Raw genomic sequence first — 24,194 nt, 5'->3', positions numbered from 1 at the left:
GGACTCGGCCCCCGCACACCTCCCCTACCTCCGGCGCCCTCCCCCGCACCACCCGCCCCCACCGCGTCCGGGGAAGAAGAAGCGGGCGCAGGGCCTACACGTCCCTCAAACTTCTTGCAAGTTCACTCCCACGCCTCCCGCCCCTTCAGGCTCCCAGATCCCGGGCTGCGAAGGCCCGTGCCCGCCCCGGCCCCTCCCGCCTGGTTACATAAGGTCGCCGAGAAGCCGCCCCCGGCCCGGGCCTGAAGGGAGGGGCCGCGCGGGTTCTCGGGATCGGCGGCAGTGCCGCTCGGGCCATGTGCCGGGCGTCCGCGGCTGGACGGACAGCGGGGCCGGCGGCGGCGCGGCGCACACGGTCTCGCTCCCCGTTCCAGCCCGCACCCCCACCCACCCACCTGTCCCCGGACCCACCGATGGGGGTGGGGGTTCTGGGCCGGGGGTTCCGGACCCTCCGCGCACCCCTGGCCCACGGCCCCGCTCACCTAGCTCTGAAGGTCAATCCGTCCGCCGCCCGCTTCCCGGGCTCCGGCAACTTGTCCCAAGTTCAGGTGTCCGGTCCGCAAGCTACGCCTGCCGCCCCCTCCCGAGTTCCTCCGGCTTGGGGCCACCAGGGAAGCCCGCCCCGTCCTCCCTTCCCGCTGCCGTCGGCGCCGCCGCCGCTCCCTACGTCTAGCCCGCGGCCGCCGCCTCCGCTGTCACCGAGCCCCGCGCCCGGTGCCCCAGCTCCCGCTGTCACTCCGCACCCACTTCCCTCGGCGCCCGGCAGAGGGCAGCACCCGCCCCCGCGGCCCCGCCCCGCCCCGCTCCGCCCCCCGCTGGCCCGCCGCGGCGCCCGCTGGGAAACGTAGTCTTCGTTGCGGCTCAACGAGGCACGCCGGGGTTTGTAGTCCGCTCTTTGGACCCAAGGCTGTAGACAGGGACGTGGCGTTTAACCTGGAACCTTTTATCCACTTAGTTTCTGCCCCTTTTGCAAGTTTTCTTTCTCTTCTCAGTCAGTGATGTCCCGAACCGGAGCGCACTACTGTACACCCTGTGGCCTGTCTCACCCCACGGAAAGGCACAGAGCAGGCTGTCTTTCTCAAGAGTCTAGGAAAGATGTAGGGTTCCAGGCGGCGTGCTGTTGCCATAGGAACGCTTCGGTTTGAGTTTGCCCACCTGATTTGCGCTTTTACACCTGCTTCTGGACATAAGTGGCAAGGCTGGGGTCAGCCTTGTGAAGGACAGGATGAAAGAAGTGTGACGGTGGAATGGAGCCCACCTTCCCTCCCATGATCAGTTTTGCATTTATAGCCTGCCCCTCCCAACCTAGGTCTCATCAGTTCAGCTTTCTGGTACCCCCACCACTATCAAACTCAGAAATGTTCTGATCTTTCATGTCACCTTTCCCTGTTGGAAGTTACAGGTGCTGAGCCATCATTCTCTGCTTTCCCCTCTCCTTCCCCCTCCGCCACCCTCCCCCTTTCCCTCTTGCACCTCCTGCCTCTGGGTCTTGCTAGGTGGTTCCTAGGGAGGATAGGAATGAATCTAGAGGGACAAGTTGGTTAGAGTCCATGGGATTGAAGTAGCTCTCCCTCTTGTGCACGGTTGAGGGCGAGCCCTTCTTCAAATACAGGTCCTGGGTGAAAATATTTTCAGCTTAACTCTGCTCAGACCTTCAGAAGCGCTCCTGGAAATAGGTTCTGGTGGCATTAGCCTCCTCCCTAGAGGACCCATGACTGTTACAAGTGCACGTAGGCATCCTAGGCATCTGGCATGCCTCAGGAAGCTCCCAGCACACACACTTGATCGCAGATAAGGAAATGGATTTAGATTTGTTGGACCCCCTGGCCTCACTGCTAGTGGACATGCCTGTGGACATAGGGGGTGAGTAATTCTGGTGGTTATTTGGTTGGTTAGGTCAGCAGAGCATTTTGGGTTGTCAGAATAGGGCCCCTTTTCCCTTCACCAAGGAATGCCCTGCCTTGATGCCACTGCCATTGTCTTTCCTCTCCAGAGAGAAGCTCTGAAGGGTGCAGGGCCCATCCCCGAGCCCTACCTTATGCCTCATTTCTCTTAGAATCTCAGGGACCCATCCAGAAACCTGGAAGCAACTGGGGGACAACATGGATCAGCAGAAGCAAATTCGCCCCTGACTCTCGCTCCCCACTCCTTACAGGTCACAGCTACCCTCTAAAAAAAACAACAGGCCGACCAACATGAAGAAGAACTATTTATTATTAGAGAAAGTCCAGAGTCCAGAGAGGGAAGGCTGAATCCAGAGAAGCACAGAGAGGAGCCCCTGCAAAGTGGGGGGCTGAGAAGAAGAGGGGAGCCCAGGCGTCCGGGCACCGAGTCTAGGCGGCAGTGGCGAACCCCACCCTGTTGTTGCCCATGTCGTAGACGGAATAGTAGGACCTGAGGAAGACGTCCCCGAGGATCCACAGAGGCTGGCCGTTCTGGGAGGGCAGGTAGGTGGGCTCGACCCCCACGGTGCAGTAGCCATTGTTCTGCACAAGACAAAGCACAGCGCTCACTCCTTTCACTCACACGTGGGCAGGCACGCTCAGCCCTGAGCCCTGGGCCCGGGCGCAAATGCAGAAATGAGCTTGAGGGCTCAGGCCAACTGAGCTGCCAGAGCAGAGGCCGGTGGGAGGAATTTCTGGAATGGGGGAATTCGGGCTGCAGGGATCCTCCACAGGGACTCCTCTCCTCATGCCCCCCCCCCCCCACCTCCTGCTCCCAGGTCGTCCTGATGGTCAAGCGTTCGAGGCAGACCAACTTGGACCCAAACCTTAGTTTCACCCTGACTAGCTGTGTAGCCTTGGGTGAGTTACCTAACCTCTCTGAACCTTCAAGTGATCACTTGTAAAATAGAAATCAGTCTCTCCCTCATTGAATGTCGTGTCAATTAAGTAGAATAGTGTAGACAAAGTGCTTCCCACAGTGGCTGGCCCTGGTAGATACATAACGAAGGGCCCAGGGCCTCTCCCCACTAATTAATAATAATAGTTAATACTCTTATTACTATTCACAGCCTCGTTCCAGAGAAGGGGGTTTGGGATCAGTGAGTGGGGAAACTGATTCTACGGGAAGTGGCGCAGGGTAAGGAGACCCAGCGTGCCTGGCTCCCCACGCCTTCCTCCCACCCCATCATGGCCTGCTGGCTCAGCCTGCGGGGACCAGCACTCACGTTGAGGATGTAGGAGGAGGGCGGCAGAGGGAACTGCACCCCGTTGATGATGAAGGCAAAGGTGGGCAGGTTCTGGATGCTGTTACAGCTCACAACAAACTGCAGAGAGAGGAGCAGGGCCCGGCTGGCTCATCTCCCGCCTGAGATGCCTCCAACCCACCGCCGCAGCCCCTCGGCTCCCAGGCCTGAGTCCCGAGCCTGCTCTTGGACCGGAGGTGGCGACACTAAGGGGGAGTCCTGCTGGCGTTACTCATGTGGACTCCGCACAGGGGGTGGGATTTGGGGAGACCCGGGCATCTCTCCCACCCCAAAAACATGGCTTTTGCCTGAATTTCCCCTCATGACACATTGAATCTGTGCCCCATCTCTGCAACTGTCTTTGGAAACACACAGACCTGTGGAAAGAGTCGTCCCCCAAAGGTAATGGGAAGGAATTACTTAGACAAACACTTTGCTGGGCTCTGGAGAAAGGGGGAGCAGGGGGCCTGGCCCTAGGGAGGTGAGGGACATGTGGATTAAAGAGTTATTCCTCGCCCCAGCTGGGTTGGCTCGCTGGATAGAGCGTTAGCCTGGGGACTGAAGGGTCCCAGGCTCGATTCCAGTCAAGGGCACATGCCAAGGTTGCGGGCTCGATTCCCAGTGAGGGGCGTGCAGGAGGCAGCCGATCAATGATTCTCTCTCATCATTGATGTTTCTCTCTCTCTCTCCCTCTCCCTTCCTCTCTGAAATCAATAAACAATACTTTTTAAAAAGTTACCCCTTGTCTCTCACCAGCTTGGACCCTCCTCCAGTGACTTCCCTCTCACTTCAAAGTCTGGCAAGTGTTCAGCCTGTTTCCTCCGAGGAGCTGAAGCTCCGAAGAAATGCTGCCTAGTAGGAGCCTCCTCACAGCCCCTCAGCAAAGCGCCTGCCCCCTGAAGCAAGCTCCAGGCCCTGCCCCGGTCACCCCGGGGCTCCCCACCTCAATGCCTTGGGAAGCCCAAAGTATGGAGGCCAAGAATCAGGCTATTCCTGGATCCCAGGAGCAACCATAACTGTCTCCCACGGGCCTCACCCACGGAAGGGAAGCCTCCCCCAGACACACCTGTCCATACTGGTCCTCCTGGGCCCCCGTGGCCTGCAGCAGGGCGCTCATGTACTGCTGGGGCACGGTGAGCAGAGAAGTGCCCGTGTCCACGATGGCCTGGCAGCCCTGGGAGCACCAGCCGGAGGCCTGGCCGTCGATGAGGAACCTGAACGGTGAGGAGATGAGCGGCCGTAGCACCCCAGCTCAGGGCAGCTAGGGGGTGAGCTCTCCCCACCTCTGAGGGACTCACAGCCACAGCCACCCACGCCAGGTGCCACCAGGAAGGTCCATCCAGCTTCCCACCACACCAGTCTACTTAAGGGCCACCTAAATGGCCATGGAGGCTCTTCTGAAAAGTTCCAAGGAAGGTTCTAGAAACATTGACAGCCAGGGCTGCAGGTTTGTTATAGGTACTTTAAGCAAATGAGCTCCCCTCCAACCACCACACACCCCAGTTTCTAATCTGTAAGCCCATAGGGTTGGACGACAGGGTCTGGAATAGTTGGGGTTCCAAATCCTGCCCCTGCCTATGTTGTCCCCATCCCACCCTCTTCTCCAGGCCGAGCTGGGCCGCGAAACTCCAGCGGAGGGCAGCTGTGGCTTTGTGGGGGCAGGCCTGAAGGGGGTTGGGGGTCCCCTGTTCCCAACCCCAACCCCCACCTGTGTGTGTGTGTGTGTGTGTGTGTGTGTGTGTGTGTGGCATGAAGTGCCTCGAAGCCAGCTCCAACGAAGCGCCCCCTCCCCCAGAGCCGCCGCACACTCACTCCTCCATGCCAATCTGCCAGTAGAGCTCCTGGGTGACGGGGGCCCAGTAGATCTGCCCCTGGTACAGGCTGCTGTCCACACCCCCGAAGATGACTGCTCCGCCGTCCTGGGAGCCCTGCTGGCTGCAGGAGGCAGAGGGGAAGGTGGGTCAGGGAGCGGCTGTGGGAAAGGACTTCCTTGTTAGCCGTCAGTCACCCCCAGAGCGACCTGCCTCCATCCAGGCTGGGGCTCCCTGGGGGCAGGGCGCGTCTCCCCTCAGACGGGGGCTCCCCGGCTGGGCCCCTCAGAATTTCCAGTGCCTCAGGCTCCTGGATGATCCTGCCCTAGGGAAGCGGCTGGTGTGTGCCCCCCACACCTCCCCACCCCACCCCTCCGTTTTCCTCTCCCTCCCACTTCCTGATGCAGGTGGGGCCTGACCCAGGCCCCCGCTTGGCTTGCCATTTTCTCTGGGATTGGAGGGAGGGGAGAGCCGGTGGAGGGAGGGAGAGCCGGGGCGGAGGGAGGGGAGGGCGGCTGTGTTTGCTGGAGAGGCCTGCCCTGGTGGCTGAACTGGAGGGGAACGCGGGGAAGCTCCTGAAGGCTGAGCTCAGAGTGATTGTGAACAGAAGTAGAGAATAAAGGGGCAACATTAGTTCCAGATCCCAGTGATTACGCCCCAACTACCCTGTCTACAGGGTGGTGGGCTCCTTCGGAGAGGAAAGCAGGAAAGTCTGTTCCAAGCCGCTCCCCCGCCGGCTGCCCGGCCCTCCACACCAATGGCCATGTTTGCTGGTGCCGGTGGTGAGGGTGGCGGCTTGTTAGGAGCTAGGGGTGGACCTGGAGCGGAGCCTGAACCTGAGGTGAGGGTGGCGGCTTGTTAGGAGCTAGGGGTGGACCTGGAGCGGAACCTGAACCTGGCGGCCACCCCACGGCCTGGCTAGAGCGATAGATGGAAGGAGGTGAAGCACAGGTTACTGTACAAGAGAGGCGCCGGGGGGGTACACATTCGGTCAGAAGGCAGTGAGCTACCTGGGGCTCTGGGCAGCAGGTAAACCCACGAGCTATCGAGAATCAGCAGCAACCCTCAAGGCAAAACTCCCACAGAAGCGAGAGAGGCTGCCTGGCTGAGGAACGCCAAGCGGAGGACCGGGCTGGGGACCGAGGCGAGGGAGGCCGGTGGGAGCAGTGGGGTGTGGGGGAGGAGTCGGAGCCCAGGAGGGAAGCCCTTGGGACAGATGTGCCGGGACCAGTGCCTGCTGGGTGGCCTCCAAATCCCAAAGGAGGGAGCCCCCGTTGTCCAGGCGGAAGGAGGGGGCAGGGGCTCCTCACTTGCTGAGGTAGAAGCTGAAGACGGGGCTGGTGAGGGCGCCCTCCTGCAGCATGCCCTGCAGGGCCGTGGTGGCGCCCCCCTCGGACAGGGCAGGGTAGGCCATGCCCATGATGCCGTCAAACTGCGCATAGACGAAATTGGTGCCCGGCTCGTTCTCACTCAGGCCGAACTCCTGGTTGGGGACCTGGATGTTCTGGACCTGCGGGGGGCACAGAGGATGGGAGGTGACAAGTGTCACTTCACCTACCCCTCCCCTCCAGAGACCCCTCCAAGGCTCTTCTTCACCCCTCCTTCACCTGTTCTGCTTTCCTTCCCGGCAGGTCTTGCAAGAGCGGCTATCTCTTCTGAGTGGCCTTCCCTACCTCCCCCCCCCCCCCCCCGCACTGGGTCACCCCATTCACCACGGTGTGCTCAGTGTCCTGCGCAGGACGGCCCTTAGAGGGGTTCAGGGAGTGAACGAATGAGCCCTTATTGTGCCGATTTCCTGTCCTGCACAGCAGGGCACACGGAGGTTTTCCATGTCTTTCAGGGTCTCCGTCTAATCTCCTGGGTAGACCCCGGGGCCTGTGAGGCTGAGCGAGGCCTGGGGCGGGGCGGCGGCAGCGTCACTCACAGTCATGGTGTCGTAGCCGAAGAAGCCGGTGAGGCTGCCGCTGCCGTACTGCAGGGAGAAGGCCTGCCCGTTGGTGGAGTAGGTGGAGGACTGGCTGGGGTTGAAGCGGTTGTGGCCAGCTGCAGGGGGCGGGAGGATGCGGGGAGTCGGCTGGCACGCGGGGGCTGCCCTGACTCTCAGGCCTGTGCTCCCATCCTGGAGCCTCAGATGTCAGGGGTGGCCCAGCCCGGTGCCGGCATTGGGAGGCCATGCCAGCTGGCCAGCCCTGGCCCCACACCCCTCCGACTTAGAGACTCTGGGGCCCTGGGACTGTGACCTCCCTGCGGTCTCCCCGGCCCCAGCAGGTCGCTGGCACTTATCAGATGCAGGAGTGACTGACTCCCCAGGGCGTCCCTGCTCTCCCGGACCCTCACCAGGTCAGCAGGCTGGCCGTACCAGGGCCTGGGATCATGTAGGGCGGGGCCAGTGGGGGACCCTCCAGGCTACAGGCATGAGGAACCGAACCCCAAGGCTTTGGCACAGACCAGGGCAGCCATAAGAAAGTGAACATCAACATCATACAGGACTTGTTCTCCGTGTGCCTTGGGGACCCTCAGTGAGGACTTAGTGAAGAGTGGAGCGGTGAGGCGGTGGGGGTGGGGGTGGGGGGCACGGGGCGCGCGCGCAGATGAAGGAAGAGGCGCTGGTGAGCATTAAGGCAGAGGCGCCAGCGGGCTCCAGGAGCAGCTTCCTCCCTCCGGCCTGGGCATGCCGAGTGGCCCTGGGCAAGTCCCTGTCCTCCCAGGACGGAAGCTCCCCCTATGAAGACCGCCCTCCCCCCCGAGGTGTCAGCGCCTCCCCTGCCCAGCCGGGCACTCACTGCAGGCCTGGCTCTGGCAGTACACAGAGGGCACCCACAGGTTGGAGGAGCCGGTATCAAAAAGGACCAGGAAGTTCTGTGGTGGGGTCCCGAGGCTGATCTCACCAAAGTAGGCAGCCTAGGGCGAGGAGCGGGGAGGGGGGGAGCAGCCTGTTAGCTCTGGAGGGACCCCGAGGCCAGCAGCCCCGCCCTCCGTGGGCAGAGCAGGGAGGGACCAGTCCCTGCCCAGCAGCCCCGCCCTCCGAGGGCAGAGCAGGGAGGGACCAGTCCCTGCCCAGCAGCCGCTCCAGCAGCAGGGCCTGAGCCTTCCCTCCACACTTGCCCGGACCCTCAGACCCTCAGCCTGAGGCTGGCCAGGGCCCCAGGGCGGCTGCCGGTCTCTGTGACCCAGCTGCCAGCTCAGCAGGGCCCTCCCTTCTCTGCCGGGGGGACGAGGTCCAGGTGGTGGGGCTGAGAGAAGGGAGCAGGGGTGGGGGCAGCAGAGAGGAGGGTGCAGCTCACTGCCCGGGCCTTCGCTTTGGCCTTGGGCAGCAGGGAGAGGGCTACCCCTCGGAGGCTCAGGACTCACATCCATGTAGGCCATGGGCTCGTAGTCCACGCTGAAGTCACCAAATTTGTACTTCTGAGCAGGGTCGTACTTGTGGGTCCTCAGGAACTCCTCTAGCAGGCCCTTCTCCTTCATGGTTTCACGGATGGACTTGAACTTCTTCAGGGGGACTCTGCAGAAGGTCTATACGTCAGCAGGTCTCCCTCTTTCCTGCAGCGCCTCCCATCAATTGCCCCAGCCTCGCTCACCTGCCCTCCATCTCTCACTAAAGACCCCAGTGTATGGAGTCTCCCTGCCACTCCGCACCCATGTCTGTCGCTTGTGTGTGCCTGTGTTTTTCCCTTTCTCTGTTTCTCTCTGTCTCTCTCTCCCTCTGCTTCTCTCTTTCTTCCCCTCTCCTTCCCTTTCTTTCAAAACTCTTCTCAGGACTTGCTCCAAGATTCAGGAAACAATGACCTTCACCCAGGATGCTCCCTCCCCATCTCAAGGGTCCTCATCCCACCCTGGCCCTCTGCTGTCAACTATCCCATAAGTTCCTTCCCAGGAAGTGGGGAGGGACTTCAGGCATCACCCTTTGCAGGATATGTGCATTTTAAAAAGGTTTCCAGAGGGCAAACTTCACCCAAAGAGAGTCCTCTCCTGTGGCCCTCAGGCACCTGGCACCAGCTGCGGGTGACAGACTGTGGGTGCAGGGGCCCCGCGCGAGGCTGGGACTGAGAAGACAGGGTCCTGGCGCTGCCCTGCTGCTCGGTGTCTGGCCTGGGGACACTGGGGAAATGGGCCTGGTGCTCAGGAGCCAGATCAGCTCTGGAGTCGGGACCCAGGAATCATGGGTTCCTTCCCGTGTCACCCTGGTTATCCTCCCAGACCTGCCTGGGGAGCATCTGTGGGCCCCCCACCCCCCGGCCACCTGCATTCCTGCTTCTTTCGTTTCTTTCCTGCCTCAGTCCCCATTCCCGCAGGACCCCGCGTTCTCCAGAAATCCTCTGCTGACAGCCTCTCTAACCACCTCCACGGAGCCCGCCCATTACAGGAGCTTCTGGGAGGAGTCTCTCTCCACCCAAGGAATCGGCTGGCCCAGCCCCCGGCGCCCAGAGACCCCGCCCGCCCTCCCTTTCTCCCGACACCTCAGCACAGAGAGGTCACATTGTGGATGTTTCCGCTTAGACCCGTGGTCGGCAAACTGCGGCTCGCGAGCCACATGCGGCTCTTTGGCCCCTTGAGTGTGGCTCTTCCACAAAATACCACGGCCTGGGCGAGACTATTTGGAAGAAGTGGCATTAGAAGAAGTTTAACCTTTTGCACTTGGATGTAGAGTGTGACTCGACACGGTTAGCATCGGTAGCAGCTCTTTTTATACTCTTTGAATGTATCAATAATTTGAAATATAAAAAAATCCAAATAAATAAGTTTGTATGAAAAGAAACTCCAGTTTTTTATTCTACTGCCGCGCTTTGTAAAATCTGGGGTTATTTAAAAAATTAAATCCCGAGTAGAATAAAGGAATCGAGAAAAAAGCAAGCGAGTGCAAAGGGTTAAGTTTAAAAAATTTGGCTCTCAAAAGAAATTTCAATCGTTGTACTGTTGATATTGGGCTCTGTTGACTAATGAGTTTGCCGACCACTGGCTTAGACGATCGTGCCACCTGCCAAGTAAGTCTGGGCCTGCAGGAAAACTTAGCAAATGTCTCCCTCTCCGGATCATTGTTCCTTCCCGAGAGGAGCCGCAGCGCCGCTCCAGGGCTGCGCGGGCCGTGGTCGCCCTGTCCTCTGTGCCAGGTCCGTCTTTTCTCCCTTCGACTGGACGGTCCCTGAAGGCGGAGGCTGTGCCTTCTCCCGCCTGTGACTCCTGTCCTGCCCCCGCAGAGATTCTGGAGCCGAAGCAGCTGGGGTGTCCCCTGACCAGGCCACGCCTCACAGGGGTCCATCTCCCGCCCGGGCTCCTACACCCGCAGCCAGACCCCAAACTCACTTGACCACTGCGGCCTCCAGGAGCTGGAGGCAGAGCAAGGCCGCCACCACCCGCTTCATGGTGCCGGTTCCCAACTGGCCGCAGAGCAAAAGCCACTCCGAGTCGGGCACTTTGCAGTCAAGTGAAGGCCTGAGCCCTCCTTCGCCCTTTATATCCCCGGATGCAGAGCTGCCCCTGCCCCTGCCCCTGCCCCTGCCCTGAGCAAACATGACCTCAGTCCCCGGGTACCCCACGCTCCGCGCACCAATGGTTCCCTCGCGAGGGTGGCGGCAAGCACTTTTCATCTTATTGACTTTTTAACACAAGTGTGAGGCCAGGAGGTAGGCGCGATAAGAGTTGGAGTGGCAAAGATTACTTCTTGTCCAGGAACCAGAGGCGGGACGTGAGCGTGTTGCATGAGGTGCCAGAGACAGGTAGAGCCAGAGTGGCGGCCACGGGACCCACTGGTGCCTTTCATCCCCGGCACTACTGACACTTTGGAACAAATGATTCCTTGTTGTGGGCACTGCCCTGTGCGGTATAGGATGGCTAGCAGCATCCCTGGCCGCTACCCACTAGAGGCCAGCCGTAGTCCCCTGTGGTTGCAACCAAAAATGTGCCCAGGCATGGCCAAATGTCTCCTTAGGGCCCAAATGGTTGAGAATGTTAGTTTGTAGGGGATAGGCTTGGAGGCCTCACGCAAGTCCTGCTTCCCATCACCCCCAAGCCCTGGGCTGCAGTTTGGGGTGTCTGGGGGATGATGGTAATGGTGATAGTGCGGGGAGAGTGGTGCTGTGGCAATGATGGCGGCATCGTTAGCACTGATGCAGGTGGTGGGCTGGGATGCCAATGGCTGAGGTCAGAGCTCTTGCGGGGCAGCTTTGGTGGCTTTCAAGGTCAAATGGGGCATTCGGAGAAATGCTCATCGTAATGCAGCAAGTTCTCATGACACACTCGTCGTGGAAGCTGAACTGGCTTCTGGTTGTGCCACTTGAACTATCTGGAACCCCACGGGGCCCGGGGCAGGCCCACGAGAGGGGACATGCCTGCTCTTGCTTCCTTTTTTCATGCTCTCTCTTCTCCAGCCCCACTGCGACTCCGGCCCCGTTTTCACTTCTCCCGAAATGCTGTGTCTTCCTTTCCCTCCTCCCAAGCCCTGTCGGCCCTTTCTCCCGCCCCCGAGCCTGCTCTCCGCTGTGCCTCTATCCCACGTCTCCAGGTCCCACCTGCTCCCCAGCTACGCTTCTCATTGCCTGCGGTGACCCGGAGCTGGCCCTGCGCCCACTAACCTGGCACAGGAGAGCTCCCCATTTTGGGGTGAGCGGAAAAAAAGTCCCCACGCCAGTGCCCTCTCTGCCACCTGGTACCCCACACTCGGGGCTACAAACAGATTTGTTAGGCCCTCGAGCCCCAGGCGGAAGGCCAAAACCAGGCCCGCCGAACACCACTTTAGCCCAGCCAGTGGGGATTTTCCACTCTGGCCACCACCACCACTGCCCAGCCAGGGCCCTGGCGCCTCCCTCGCCCTGTGATGGGGGAGGGGAGGGAGGCAGACACTAGAGGTCTGCCCAGGCCTGGCCTGACTGTCTCAAGGCCAGATCAGCCCCCACCTCTCCATGTAGTCCCTTCTGAGCACCCCTAACGCATCAGTCAGGCCAGGGCCCCTGCCTCCCCAACCTGATCTGACAGCTCAGTGTCCTCAGCATCCACATTCATCTCAAACCCTGGTCAGCCCCTGGCCTGCCCCACCCCCCCACCACCACCACCCAGCCCCCAGTACCTAGAAAGTCCACTTCTTCCCTTCCCCTTTGAATGTGTCCAAACTCTGCCCATCCTTCAAGGCCTCAGCTCCTGGATCCAGGACGTGCAGAGTCTGGGGACACCTTAGCAGCCATCCAGGTCACCCCCTACCAAGCACAGGAGCCCCAGGAAGCCTGATGCACTGGTTCCTGTTCACGTTCATTTTCTGCCCCGAACACTGCACACTGGCTGTGCGCTCCCTTGGACTGGCTCTCACACCGGCTATGACCAGTCTCCAGTGGCTTCCTGGGTGTTTCCTCTCGCCAGAGACGGCAAGCTCCCAGAGGGCAGAGGCTGCGGCTTCCCTCCCTGTGCCTGGCCCCGAGTCAGGAAATCCTGAACAGTAGGTGGAGCCCATGAAGGAGTTCCCAATGGGCCTTGATTACATCTCCCACACCCCATTATCCCAGGGCCTGATTTCCACCCCACGCTCCAAAGGGATCTTGTTAAAATCCAGGCCCGGGGACCCTCTCATAGTGATGGGTCTCCAGAAAAGAGGCATTTTCTCGTCACCCTCTGGTTTCATCTCCCTCTAAGCACCACCTGCCTCAAAACTCATCAAAGGCCCTCGCGTGGCTAACTGAGTCCAAACTCATCCTCCTGGCCTCCATGGCACGCTCCGTCTGCCCCCTTCCTCTGCTTCCACTCTCATCTGGCTCTGCTGACCCTCAGATACTCATGGTGACCTCCTGTTTCCTGCTGAGGAGGCCTGTTACTTTCCAACCTCCGTGCCTGTATCCATGTTGTGCTCTCCATCTGGGCCGCCCTTCCCAGGCATCTCCACCTGCGAGCTTCTCCTCTAAGACCTACTACAAGTGTCACGGTCTTCTCCATTGCGCCCACCTACTCTCAGGCTGGCCCGACCGTGGAGGACACTGCTTCTTCTCCCTTACAGTATTTATTTCATACCATCTTCTATCCCGGTGACTTGCCCCAAATTCTACAACTTGTAACAGAAAGAATAGGTCTCTTCCAGCACACGGCTCCTTAAACAGCTCATTCCTCTTTCAGAGTGTCTACAAAAGTGACACTGGTTCCTGGGGATGTGTCAAGAGATGGCAACTACATAGCATGCACGCTGCCACTGCTAATCCTTCACCCATGGCTGACATACCTAATCAAATATATCACTCTTTCTCGTAGCGCTGAGACATGGCCTTAGGATCCTTCCCAATCTAGTGCTCCATGCATTTTCAATCAATCTCACACACACACACACACACACACACACACACACACACACACACACATACACACTAGAGGCCCGGTGCATGAATTCATGCACCAGTGGGGTCCCTCGGCCTGACCTGCAGGATTGGGCCAAAACCGGCTCTCCAATATCCCCCGAGGGGTCCTGGATTGCGAGAGGGCACAGGCCAGGCCAAAGGACCCCACTGGTGCATGATTGGGGCCAGAGAGGGATGCAGGAGGTTGATCAGCCAGGGAGGGATTGCAGGAGGGCTCCAGGGTGTGTCCAGCCCATCTCACTCAGTCCCAATCGGCCGGACCCCAGCAGCAAGCTAACCTACCAGTTGGAGCCTCTGCCCCCTGGTGGTCAGTGCACATCATAGCAAGCGGTTGAGCAGCCTTAGCATATCATTAGCATATTATGCTTTGATTGGTTGAAAAGATGACCGGAGGACCAGACACTTAGCATATTAGGCTTTTATTATAGAGGATACATTTGTATTGATTTCAGAGAGGAAGGGAGAGGGCGAGAGATATAGAAACATCAATGATGAGAGAGAATCACTGGTCACCTGCCTCCTGTACGCCCCCTACTGGGGATCGAGCCCACAACCCGGGCATGTACCCTGACCGGGAATCGAACCATGACCTCCTGGTTTATAGGTCGATGCTCAACCACTGAGCAACACCAGCTGGCCTCAATCAATCTTGAAATGACAATCCCCAAGACCTTTAATGGAGGGGTTTTTTTTTTAAATTCTGGATTCAAAATTTTATTTAGAATTCTGTACATACACCACTTTTAAAAAAAATCAAGACAACTTGAAACTGGAAGTATTTGTACCATTCTGAATTATCTTCTAGCTCTTTGGTTTTAACATAGCTATAATCAGTGTGTAAATGCTCTTGTCACTTAAGATTACTACACACACATTTCCATGCATTAAGATAAGCCGCATTCTTATCACTTGCAGTGGCTATACAGTGCTCTATCATCCTGGCAGCTAGGGTTACTTAACCCTGTTCATTTGGGTGCATTCCAATTTCTCATTACTATCAATACTATCAGTTACTTGGGCTCACAAACTAAAAATCATCCAAAGGAAGAGAACAGTTAGTTCCTCATTATCAGAGTCATTGCATCAGAAGCTAAAGGAACAGCTTCTGAGGAATATTGGCAGAGGGATCTCTGGCAGCAGGTGTAAGACTGAGCCAAGGATCTGAGTTTCTCTGTATTTTCTAACCCCTGGCATAAACTCACAGAACTAAAGACCACAGCTCTGGGGACAGGTACTCCATAAACCTTATGTTTGGGCAGCTGTCTACATGAATTTTAGTTACAGCTTCTGCTATTATCTTTTTCCTTAAATTTTGTACATGTTTTATACTTACCCCAAACCTATTTGGGACCTAGTAGACCTGATTTTTTTTCAAGTTCAAGGATTAATGCTTTCCCCCCCCCTTTTTATTTTGATATAATTGTTGACTTACAGAAAAGTTGCAGACACAGTACAGAGAGTTCCCGTATACCTTTCATCCAGAATCCCCTCCTGTCAATATCTTACATCATAACCGTAGTGCAATGATTGGCCAACCCCAGGAAGTTAACCCTGATCTAATACTAGTAACCAATCTAGAGACCTTATTTGAATTTCACTAGCTTTCCCACTTGTGTCCCTTTTCTGATTCAGGATCCAATTTAGGTTCCCCTGTTGCTTTTAGTTTTCGTGTCTTCTTAGTCTCCTCCAATCTGTGACGGTTTCTTCGTTTTTCTTTGTCTTTTATGACTCTGCTACTTCTGAAGAGTACTGGTCAGTTATTTGGTAGAATGTCCATCAATTTAAGTTTTTGTTTTATTTTAATTTTTTATTTTTATTTTGAGAGTACGTTTATTAAAGCTGGAGACAGTGAAACAAGGAAGGACTTCGCATAGAAGAAGCAACGGGAGAGAGACTAGGCGGGCCGCTTCGGGTCCGTAGAGATGTTATCAGGAAGAAGTGAGTCAGGGCGGGCTGCTGTCAGCTCACTGGGGAGTTAGAGAAAAGGGAGCCTTGGGGCCAGGCTCAGCGGGTGAGGCCGGGAGGAGCTGCCGCTGCCCACTGCTCCCCTGGCTGCAGGTCTCCGGGGCCCCTTAGAGTTTAGGTGATGTGCACCTCTGGAGGAAGCAGGGGGGGAGGGAAAGGCAAGGGCGTGCCCCCAGGAGGGAGAGCATGCCTCAGTTTAGGTTTTTCTGATGTTTTTCCATGATGGGGTTGAGGGCATGCATTTTGGGGTAGAAACCACAGAGGTGCTGCACCTGCTCAGTGCGTGATATCAGGAGGTACATGATGTGGATGTGTTACTCCTGAGGATTTAACCTGAAGAACTTGGTTAAGTGAGGCCCACCAGGTTTCTCTACTGCACAGTTGCTACCTTTCCCTTGATCATTAATGTGTCCTCTGGAGAGACACTCTGAGACGATGTAAGTATCCCATTTCTTATCATTCTTTTCCCCGCTAACTTTAACATCTGTTACTGGATCTTTCCTGCCACAGTCATTTTGGTGGTGTTTGCCTAATGGTGCTTTTCCAGTTCCATCACTCCTTCTACATGTATTGATTAGAATTCTACAGGAGGGAAGAGCTGGGTTCAAGGTTTTAAAAGGGACTCTTCCTCCCCTGCCAAAACATGCCACCCATCATCGGAGGGGTGCTAAGCAGGGTGCTTGATATCTGTTTACTCAGGCAACCCTTACAACCCCACACGATAGGCTACCTCCTCCCCATTCTATAGAGCACTCCACTTTATCTGTCTGTATTTCAAACAGCTGGAAACTGATCTGTGCGTATAAATGAATAAATAAACAGACTGGTGTTTTTTCTCTGGTCTATTGATTAACATACCTTTGCTCAAAGACAATAACTTGCTTATCTGGCCTAAGTGGAAAGGGGGATCCATTGAATAGGTGGGGGGCATGCCACATTGCAGTCCAGCTGCAGGAAGGGAAAGGGTGGGGCAGAGCTTTGGGGTCAAGTGGAATCTGAGATCTAATCACCACTAGAACCTTCTCTCTGCTTCTCATTTCTGTTTCCCTCTCTCTCTCTCTCTCTCTCTCTCTCTCTCTCTCTCTCTCTCTCTCATTATACGTTGGCTTTCTCCATGTATCTGACCTATAGAAGCTGAGTTATACATTTCCGGGAAAGAATGAAACCAACATTCCCACGAAAGTTCTCTGATTGGTCAGGCGCCCACACCTGGACCAATCAACTGTGGCCCTGTAAGAACTTGGTGGCTTCCTGAGGAAGCATTTTGGAGAGTGTGGACAGAAGTCCCCAGAGGAAGCACGGATGTTTCTGAGCAAGTAATCTCAGAGATGTCCTTGTGTATTTACTTCCACGACATACGGACCCTACCTCTAACTCTTCAGCCATCCCTCTTGGTACATATTGAAGAATGTGGTGGGGGGTGACATGCAGTTGATTTTAGAAGGCCAACCTCCACCACTTATTGACCCTTTGGCTTCGACAGTTCACTTACCCTCCCTGAGCCTGAGTTTCCCGGGCTGTAAAATGGGGATAATAATCTACCCTGCGGGGTTGCTATAATCGTCCAACAAGGCCCTGGTTGTGAGAGTGCTGGCATGTAGCAGGATCAGATTCCTTTTCGTGAGGTTGGGGAGGGGCTGAAGAGGAGCAAGGCCTTTGGGGAGTGCTGTTCCTTGACCGAAGTCCTAGTGACATGGGTCTGGGAGAAGTCACTGAGCTGTATACTCAGAACACATGCACCTTTCAACACGTGTCTTACACTTTTAAAATTTCACCCTGGCCTGTGTGGGTCAGTTAGTTGGAGTGTCGTCCGTGTACCCAAAGGTTGGGGGTTCATTTCCTGGTCAGAGTGCATGCAGGAGGCAGCCGATCAATGCTTCCCTCTCCCTTCCTCTCTCTCTAAAATTAATTTTTTAAAATGTCCTTGGGTGAGGATTTTTAAAAAAGTTTTATAAAGTCACATTTAATTTTTTTAATTAAAAAATTTTTTTCATAGCGATTAGACATTTATATAACTTACAAAGTGATCCCCTGGTGAGTCTTGTACCCACCTGACACCATACATAGTTATTACAACATTATGACTATATACCCTACGCTGGACCTTACATCCCGGGACTATTTTATAACCGGCAATGTGTTGCAGACACGTGTTAAAAAGAAGGAAGAGAAGAAAGGAGACAGAACACCTGCCGTCAGAGGACCTCAGAGCGGAGGGAGCCAGTCCCACTCGGGGAGTTCCTGGCGGATGGGGCCCGGCACATTCACCACGGTGACCGTTTCTCCACCTTAGAGAGGACTTTAGGTGAAACGGGTGAACATGTCTTCTTTGCATGGCCATGATTTTTGTATTTTAGCAGATCTAAGACCACAGCCCTGGCTTCATAGCCACTGAGGGTGAGACAGGCTCCTGAGCCAGAAGCTCAGGAAGCAGCAGACTTGCCGTCGCCTGGGCTGGCCGTCCCAGGACGGGCAGAGCCTGCTGCTTCCCCCGGGCCCGGGCCAGCCCCGGAGTCTCTAGGTGTTCGCGTCCCCTCCTCCTGGCCAGCACCGGGCCCCACGGAGCGGGCCAGGCACTCCCAGCCGCACCGGCCAGAGCGCTGCCAGGGCGGCCACCTCCGTGTGACAGGCGGGACAGCTGTGAGCACACGGTCAGTTGTCATGCCAAGCCGGGCCTTCATGTCCATGGCTCTGCCCACACTGTTGGCTCAACTTTCTCTTGAACTGACCTCCCACGTCTCCAGAAATGGCGCCTGGCACCAGCCCGAGAGCTGGGGGTGAAACCTGGCCTGGCCTCTCCCACACACACCCCCCCCCCGCACCCCATCAGTGGGTTCTAACTGGGGGCCACAGGCAGACAGTGCTGAGATCATGAGGATGGTATCTGAGTGACAATTTTGGGTCCCACTGACCTATATTGAGTGGACATGAAAGTCTAACTGACCTGACCCCCCTTTCCGACCCGCCAGTCACCTGCCTTGTTCCTCCAAGCCAGAGCCTACAGAGCAGCTTTATTTGGGGTCTCCCACATCACAGCCCCGAGAAGCAGGGTTCCCCAACTTCTGTGAGACCCAGAGGGATGCCCGTGATGAGGGAGACAGGCACAGCCGGCCCGCACAGCAGTGGCCCCTGTCACATGGAGTGGGAGAACCTCAGGGAGATGGTGGAGCCACAGGGAACACCATTCTCCGAGGGCAGGTGCCTGGGCTGGAACCCCACGAGGCAGTCACTGCACCGGCCTGGGGGGAAGAGGGGAGGCTGTCAGCCGGCCAGGCTCGTTGGGTTAAGGAAAGAACCTGAGCTCTGAAATCAGAGAAGCCTGGGTTCCAATCTCAGCCCACTCGGGCTAACTGTGTGCCACTGGGCAAGCCGCTTAGCCTGTCTGTGGCTATTTCCCCATCCGAGGGCGGGGAACGGTCGTAGCTGCATTCTGCAAGATGAATACAAGTTAGGCCAGTGGTCGGCAAACTCATGAGTCCACAGAGCCAAATATCAACAGGACAACGATTGAAATTTCTTTTGAGAGCCAAATTTTTTAAACTTAAACTTCTCCTAACGCCACTTCTTCAAAATAGACTTGCTCAGGCCGTGGTATTTTGTGGAAGAGCCACACTCAAGGGCCAAAGAGCCGCATGTGGCTCGCGAGCCGCAGTTTGCCGACCACGGAGTTAGGCAGGTGAAAAGGTGAGAAAAGAACACTTCTGGCCGGCGAAATAGCACCTGAAAGTCCATAGTACATGTGATGCACCCTAATTTTGCCATTTTATTTCATTGTTTCTAAAGCGGCAGCTCCAGTCAACTAAATTGATTTCTAATGAGTTGTGAGCTGCAATGGGAAAACACTGATCTAGATGGCATGGACACGTGTGAGCATGCCCCACGCGTGCACACACACAATATTGCAGTCTCGGCTGTCATTTTGCACATAATCAACCCGGCACGGTGTTTGGAGAGCCAGGTGGCATCTCTTCCCGCCCGCGTGCCCCGCACTGTGCAGGCACAGCAGCCGCTCAGGCATGTTGCTCCTCAGAAGCAGCGTTGAAGCTGGGAGAGAAGGGGCCACCGCATCTGCAGGTGTGAGCAGCCTGAGGAGGCCCACTGACCACCGTTCCGCTTGCACCCTTCACCCCAGGCAGTGGGAACGGGACAAGATTGGGTTTAAGGAGGGGCTGAGAGGCCACCTGTAGGGGCGGTGGTGGTGCCCCCTGGGGCGTTCACAGGGACTCGAAGAGCAAGTGCACACAGAGCCCTTGGCCCGGCACCTGACTCCAGGAATAGCAGCCAGCGCTGTGGCGTGCGCAGCGTGTGCCTGGCACTGCTCTAACCACTTACGTCTACCAGCGCCTTTAATCTCACCAGGACCTTATGGGGTAAACATGCATTGGCCCTAGTTTACGGCTCAGGCACGAGAGGCTCAGAGATGCTGACTTGTCCAAGGTCACCAGCTCGGAAGTTGTAGAACGAAGATCCCAAGGCAGGCGGACTCCACCATTAGGTACTGTGTCTCAGAAAGCGCTGCATAAAGGCGGCTCCTGGTGTTATTTTTGTGGAAGAGGTTGATAAAACGATCCTTTGCAAATCTGATGTTCCAGAACCCTAAGGGCTGCAAATGGGCTCCCCTCCCACCGGCCTGCTGCCCCCCACGCCCAGGTAGTAAGGGGAGGGGAGGGGAGGGAGATGGGGAGAATTACAGGGAAGGGGGAAGCCTAGCAGGGGAGTTGGTGCCATTGATGGTGAAGATGATGGTGGGAGGGATGTGACCACTGCTACAGCTGGTGACAGACTGGAGAAATAATAAGGGACATGGAGACAGGTGGTCAGAATCCGCTCCCTCCAGGGCTCCTGGGATGGAGGTGGCCGGTCCCAGGCCCAGCAATCCATCCTGCACCCCAGTCCTTCCTACTTGATCCCTCAACCTCCCTTCTCCTTCCCCCCATCCACTGCAGATATATCCCCACCCGAGACGAATGCCCCAGGGAAGGCGCCACGATGAGTCCAAGCACAGGGCAGAAATGTGAGAAAGGGCTGTTGCTAGGGAGCCTTTGCGGGACGGGCCAGGGCGGGGGCAGGGAGAGCCCCGTGCGCCGGCAGGAAGCGGCTGGCAGGGATGACATGCAAACCCTTAGCGGCCAGGACTGGGAAGGAGCCGCTCAGGTCGGTGTCCTTTGACTTCCCGGCGGTGGTGGGTCGGGGAGCCTGCCTTTCCTCGGCTGCTCCCTGGGACCCCAGCGAGCTGTCAGCTCACCACACATCTGCTGGGGGACAGTGATGAGGGAGATTCCTGCGTCCACCACAGCCAGGCAGCCCTGGTCAGTGGCCTGAGGGGGGAGTCATCAGAGGTCAGAGGTCGTGCCATGCCTTCCCCAGCCTTGTTAGCAGTCACCCTCCACATTTATATCACTTACAAAGTGATCCCCCCGGTAAGTCTTGCACCCACCTGACTCCATACATAGTTATTACAACATTATGACTATATACCCTATGCTGTACCTTACATCCCGGGCTATTTTATAACTGGCAATGTGTTGCAGACACATTTTGAAAAGAAGGAAGAGAAGAAAGGAGACAGAACACCTGCCTCCTCAGAGTGGTCTGACTTGAGCCCAAGGCATTCGACTCCCCAGTCCTGGCTCCCTGTCCACGGGGTCTCCCTGTGGATCTGCACAGCCTCCCTCAATTTCTCCTCCAGGAAGAGTGGCCCCGGGTCTGCCCTGGGCTGGAAAAGGTTCTGTATTGTCCCAAAGGGAGCCCCCAGGCCTCCTCCCTTGGTGGGGGGTGGGATTTGAATCCATCTGCCCCTGGAAGGTGACCTGCCAATAACTCTGGGCAGCCAACCACAGGGCTCCTCCGCTGGGCACGGCTGACTGTTCCTCCCCCAGAGGTGACTTCTCCACGGTGGTGTCATCTCGTCTGCTGTGGACGGGACACAGTCATCCTCGGGACGAGCAGCTGCGGGGAGACTGGACCCCATTTCTGGAGCCCACTCTCTGAGTCAACCCAGCAGGCCTGCCCGCTCTGCCACCCCCCTGCTCGGCTGGTACCCCCACAGGGCGGTTTTCCACAAGCCCACCCGGCAATGGGTTGGCCACTTGAAGAGCGGCAAGGAAGCTCCCAGGGGCGGGGGCCTCTCACCTGGTGAGACAGAAGCTGCCGGGCTCTGGGGTCAGGCTCCTCTGAGTGAGGCCACCCATGGCTGTGGTGGCCCCTGCAGAGGCGAGGGGGGGACAGGCCCTTTAGCCCATCCAGTGGATGCTTTCGCAGGTGGGACCCAGGGTCTGCTCCCGAGAGGAGAATGCCCTTGGGGAGAAGTCAGCTGGCTGGGACCAAGCTGGCTCCCTCAGCAGGAGGGAAGCTAGACGTCCAGCTCCCTCCTGCCCTGCTGGCCCCCATCGCCTGGTGTCAGGGTGTGGAAGCCAGGACCCTGGGGGAAGCGCTGTCCTGCCCTGCAGTGACTCTGCCTCTGCCCCACAGCCCATCCTCCCCTTCTATCACAGGTCACTTTGCTGCTTTTACTCAGAAACCTTCAGTGGCTCCCCGTTGCCCACAGGAAATGGCTGAAACCCCATAGCCTGGCCTTCAGGACTTGCACAAGGCAGCCTCAGCTTCATTTCCATCACACTGCCCCTCGCTCTCCAACCTTAGTCCCCCTCCCAGCTCCCTCCTGCCCTGCTGCCCCCCCCCGCCCCCCCCCCCCCCCCCCCCGCCTGGTGTCAGGGTGTGGAAGCCAGGACCCTGGGAAAGTGCGGTCCTGGCCTGCAGTGAGAACAGCGGCCTCTGTGTGACTATGGGTCCGAGGCAGGAATGAGGACAGGTGGTCTGACTTTGGCACAAGGCGTTCGACTCCCCAGTCCTGGCTCCCTGTCCACGGGGTCTCCCTGGGGATCTGCACAGCCTCCCTCAATTTCTCCTCCAGCAAGAGTGGCCCACTTGGGAACGTCCAGAAACTCCCTCCTGTTCTTGACCCGTCTCCCCTTGAAGCCCCCGGCCTGTCACGAGGGGCCAGGCCAGGGCTCCTGTGCCTAGTGTCCTCCTGAGACCCTGCGGGGCTGGGAGAGGGCAGCGGGCAGCGGGGGCAGCGGGGGCTGAGCAGGTAGGACAGGCCATGGGGCGGGCGTTTGGGCTGAGCTGGACTTGGCACACACCAGGTCTCCGTGGTCGGGGAGGGGGCGTGCTGGGGTCGGGCTTGGGTGGCAGAAAGAGGCCTATGTCCCGGCTGGGGCACATGGAGGCCAGAGAATCTAATCACCGGGCGGAGATAAGGAGCTGGAACCAGGCCTGTTCCCAAAGTCCCAAACCAAACACTGCAATGGACCCAGGAAGCGCCCGGTCCGACCTTCTCCCCCCCCCCCCCCCATGCCCACTAATTGGGCCCCAGATGGGTGTGGCTATGGTCTCAGGCCAGATGCCAGCCAATCTAGCTTGAGTCTGGAAAGGCGGGCCTGGGCGGCAGTGCGCAGCCCTCCAGGGCTTCCCCCTGCGCACCTGGAGGAGGGGAGGGGCAGAGACCAGGGAGCCAGGTGGGCAGCCACCCAGCTCTCCCCACATCCTGTGGTCTGGACTGCGTGGCTCCACCTGCTGGCTACAGGGCAGCCAAGTCAGGAGGAAGGGGACCCAGCTCCTCAGGGGTCCTCACGCACCGCGGCGATGGAGGAGAGGCGGGATCCAGAGGCCTTGACACCCCACACCACCCCTGTCCTCTCCTGGCTGCACATCCCCTCCTCCAGATTCTGAGGGTGTCGGATGGGTCTGGCTGATGTGGCCCACCTTCGAGTCTGGGCACCCTTCCTCCACCCCGCCCACGTTCCCGGAGCTGAGAGTGAGTTCCCGAGGCTCCAGGAGGACTTCCGAGGGTCTCTCCTCTGTCCCTTTGCAGGAGAAGGTGTCGTCGCTGCTCACGCTGGCCCAGGGCTCCAATCGCTCGCCCCCCCGGGGCTCTCTGCCCACATGGACCGCCCTCTCTGCGCTGACCTCCCCCAGGCCTGCTCTGGACATCAACACCCCTCTCACCTTGGCCTCACCTCCTAAAGCCCAGGCACGTGATGGAGGCTCAGCATCCAGATCACCCCTGGCCGGAGGTCTGGCAGAGAAGGGACTCCAGGTCACAGGCTCAGGCAGCCAGGTGGGGCCGCTGCAGGCCTGGCCCGGCCTGGTCCCCGGGAAGGTGAGGGTGGTGGAGCCCTCAGCTCTGGGCGCCCGAGGACCTGCTCTCCAGCCCCTGGCCCAGTGTCCCAGGGCCTCCTGCTCAATTCTGCCCCTCCTTCCCCCACGTTCCTTTCTCCCCCTCTTTAAAGGCACGTCTCCCTGCCAGGCCTGGGTAAGGAGCAGGCCCCAAATCTCAGAGCCCTCCTTAATCCCCCTTAATCCCTCCTTTCCCTTTTCCCACACCCTGCCCCCACATCTCCATCACCAACGCCCTGTTGGCTCGACCTCCAGAATACACCCCACATCTACCATCTCTCTTTTTCCGCTGCTGCCAACCAGCTCCAAGCCACCATCCTTTCTCTCCGAGATTACAGCAGTTGCCTCCCAACCAATGTCCCCACTTGTGCCTTTCCACACCCTCCCTGCCCCACACCCCATCTCCACACAGAGCCCAGAGTCATCCTATTAAAACTCAAGTCAGATCCCCTCTGCACTGAACCCTCCAGTAGCTACGATCCTCCCCCTGTGCCCTCTCCCCTCGCTCCCCCCTTTCCAACGGACCTTCTTTGACCCTTTCACTTTTCCCTAACCCTGCAGGGTCTTTGCGCTTGCCTTGCGCTTTGTCTGGGACTTCCTTCCTTCGGGGCACTCAAACCTCTGCTCCATTGTCACCTCCCAGGGAGGTCTTTCCTGGTGTGGCCATCCCTGCCACTCATCACATTACCCCTTCTGCATTTTCTCCCCAATTCTCTCTTCCCGGAA

At 57.7% G+C, this 24,194-nt stretch overlaps 2 protein-coding genes across 2 annotated transcripts in view; both read right to left on the bottom strand.

The window, feature by feature from the left end:
• TFEB (transcription factor EB) overlaps nt 1-736 on the bottom strand; it is a 47,297-nt gene extending 46,561 nt beyond the window's left edge. Inside the window, exon 1 of the mRNA XM_079780599.1 lies at nt 483-736. The gene's annotated coding sequence lies outside the window, so the exon portion shown is untranslated. The remainder of the gene's footprint in view (nt 1-482) is intronic.
• Nucleotides 737-2,271: 1,535 nt separating this feature from the next.
• PGC (progastricsin) lies at nt 2,272-10,358 on the bottom strand (the record flags this gene model as incomplete). Its single annotated transcript, XM_079780604.1, has 9 exons — nt 2,272-2,486; nt 3,170-3,268; nt 4,254-4,401; nt 5,000-5,122; nt 6,309-6,508; nt 6,923-7,041; nt 7,782-7,899; nt 8,350-8,500; nt 10,300-10,358. The coding sequence occupies 9 exons, from the start codon at nt 10,356-10,358 to the stop codon at nt 2,334-2,336; spliced, it is 1,170 nt and encodes a 389-aa protein (XP_079636730.1). The 3' UTR covers nt 2,272-2,333.
• Nucleotides 10,359-24,194: the final 13,836 nt, after the last annotated feature.

This window comes from Cnephaeus nilssonii (genome assembly GCF_951640355.1).
Source record: "Cnephaeus nilssonii genome assembly, chromosome: 9".
In the NCBI taxonomy this organism is placed as follows: Eukaryota; Metazoa; Chordata; class Mammalia; order Chiroptera; family Vespertilionidae; genus Cnephaeus; species Cnephaeus nilssonii.
Note: the sequence above shows the minus strand (reverse complement) of the source record. Positions and strands in the feature narration are given on the sequence as shown.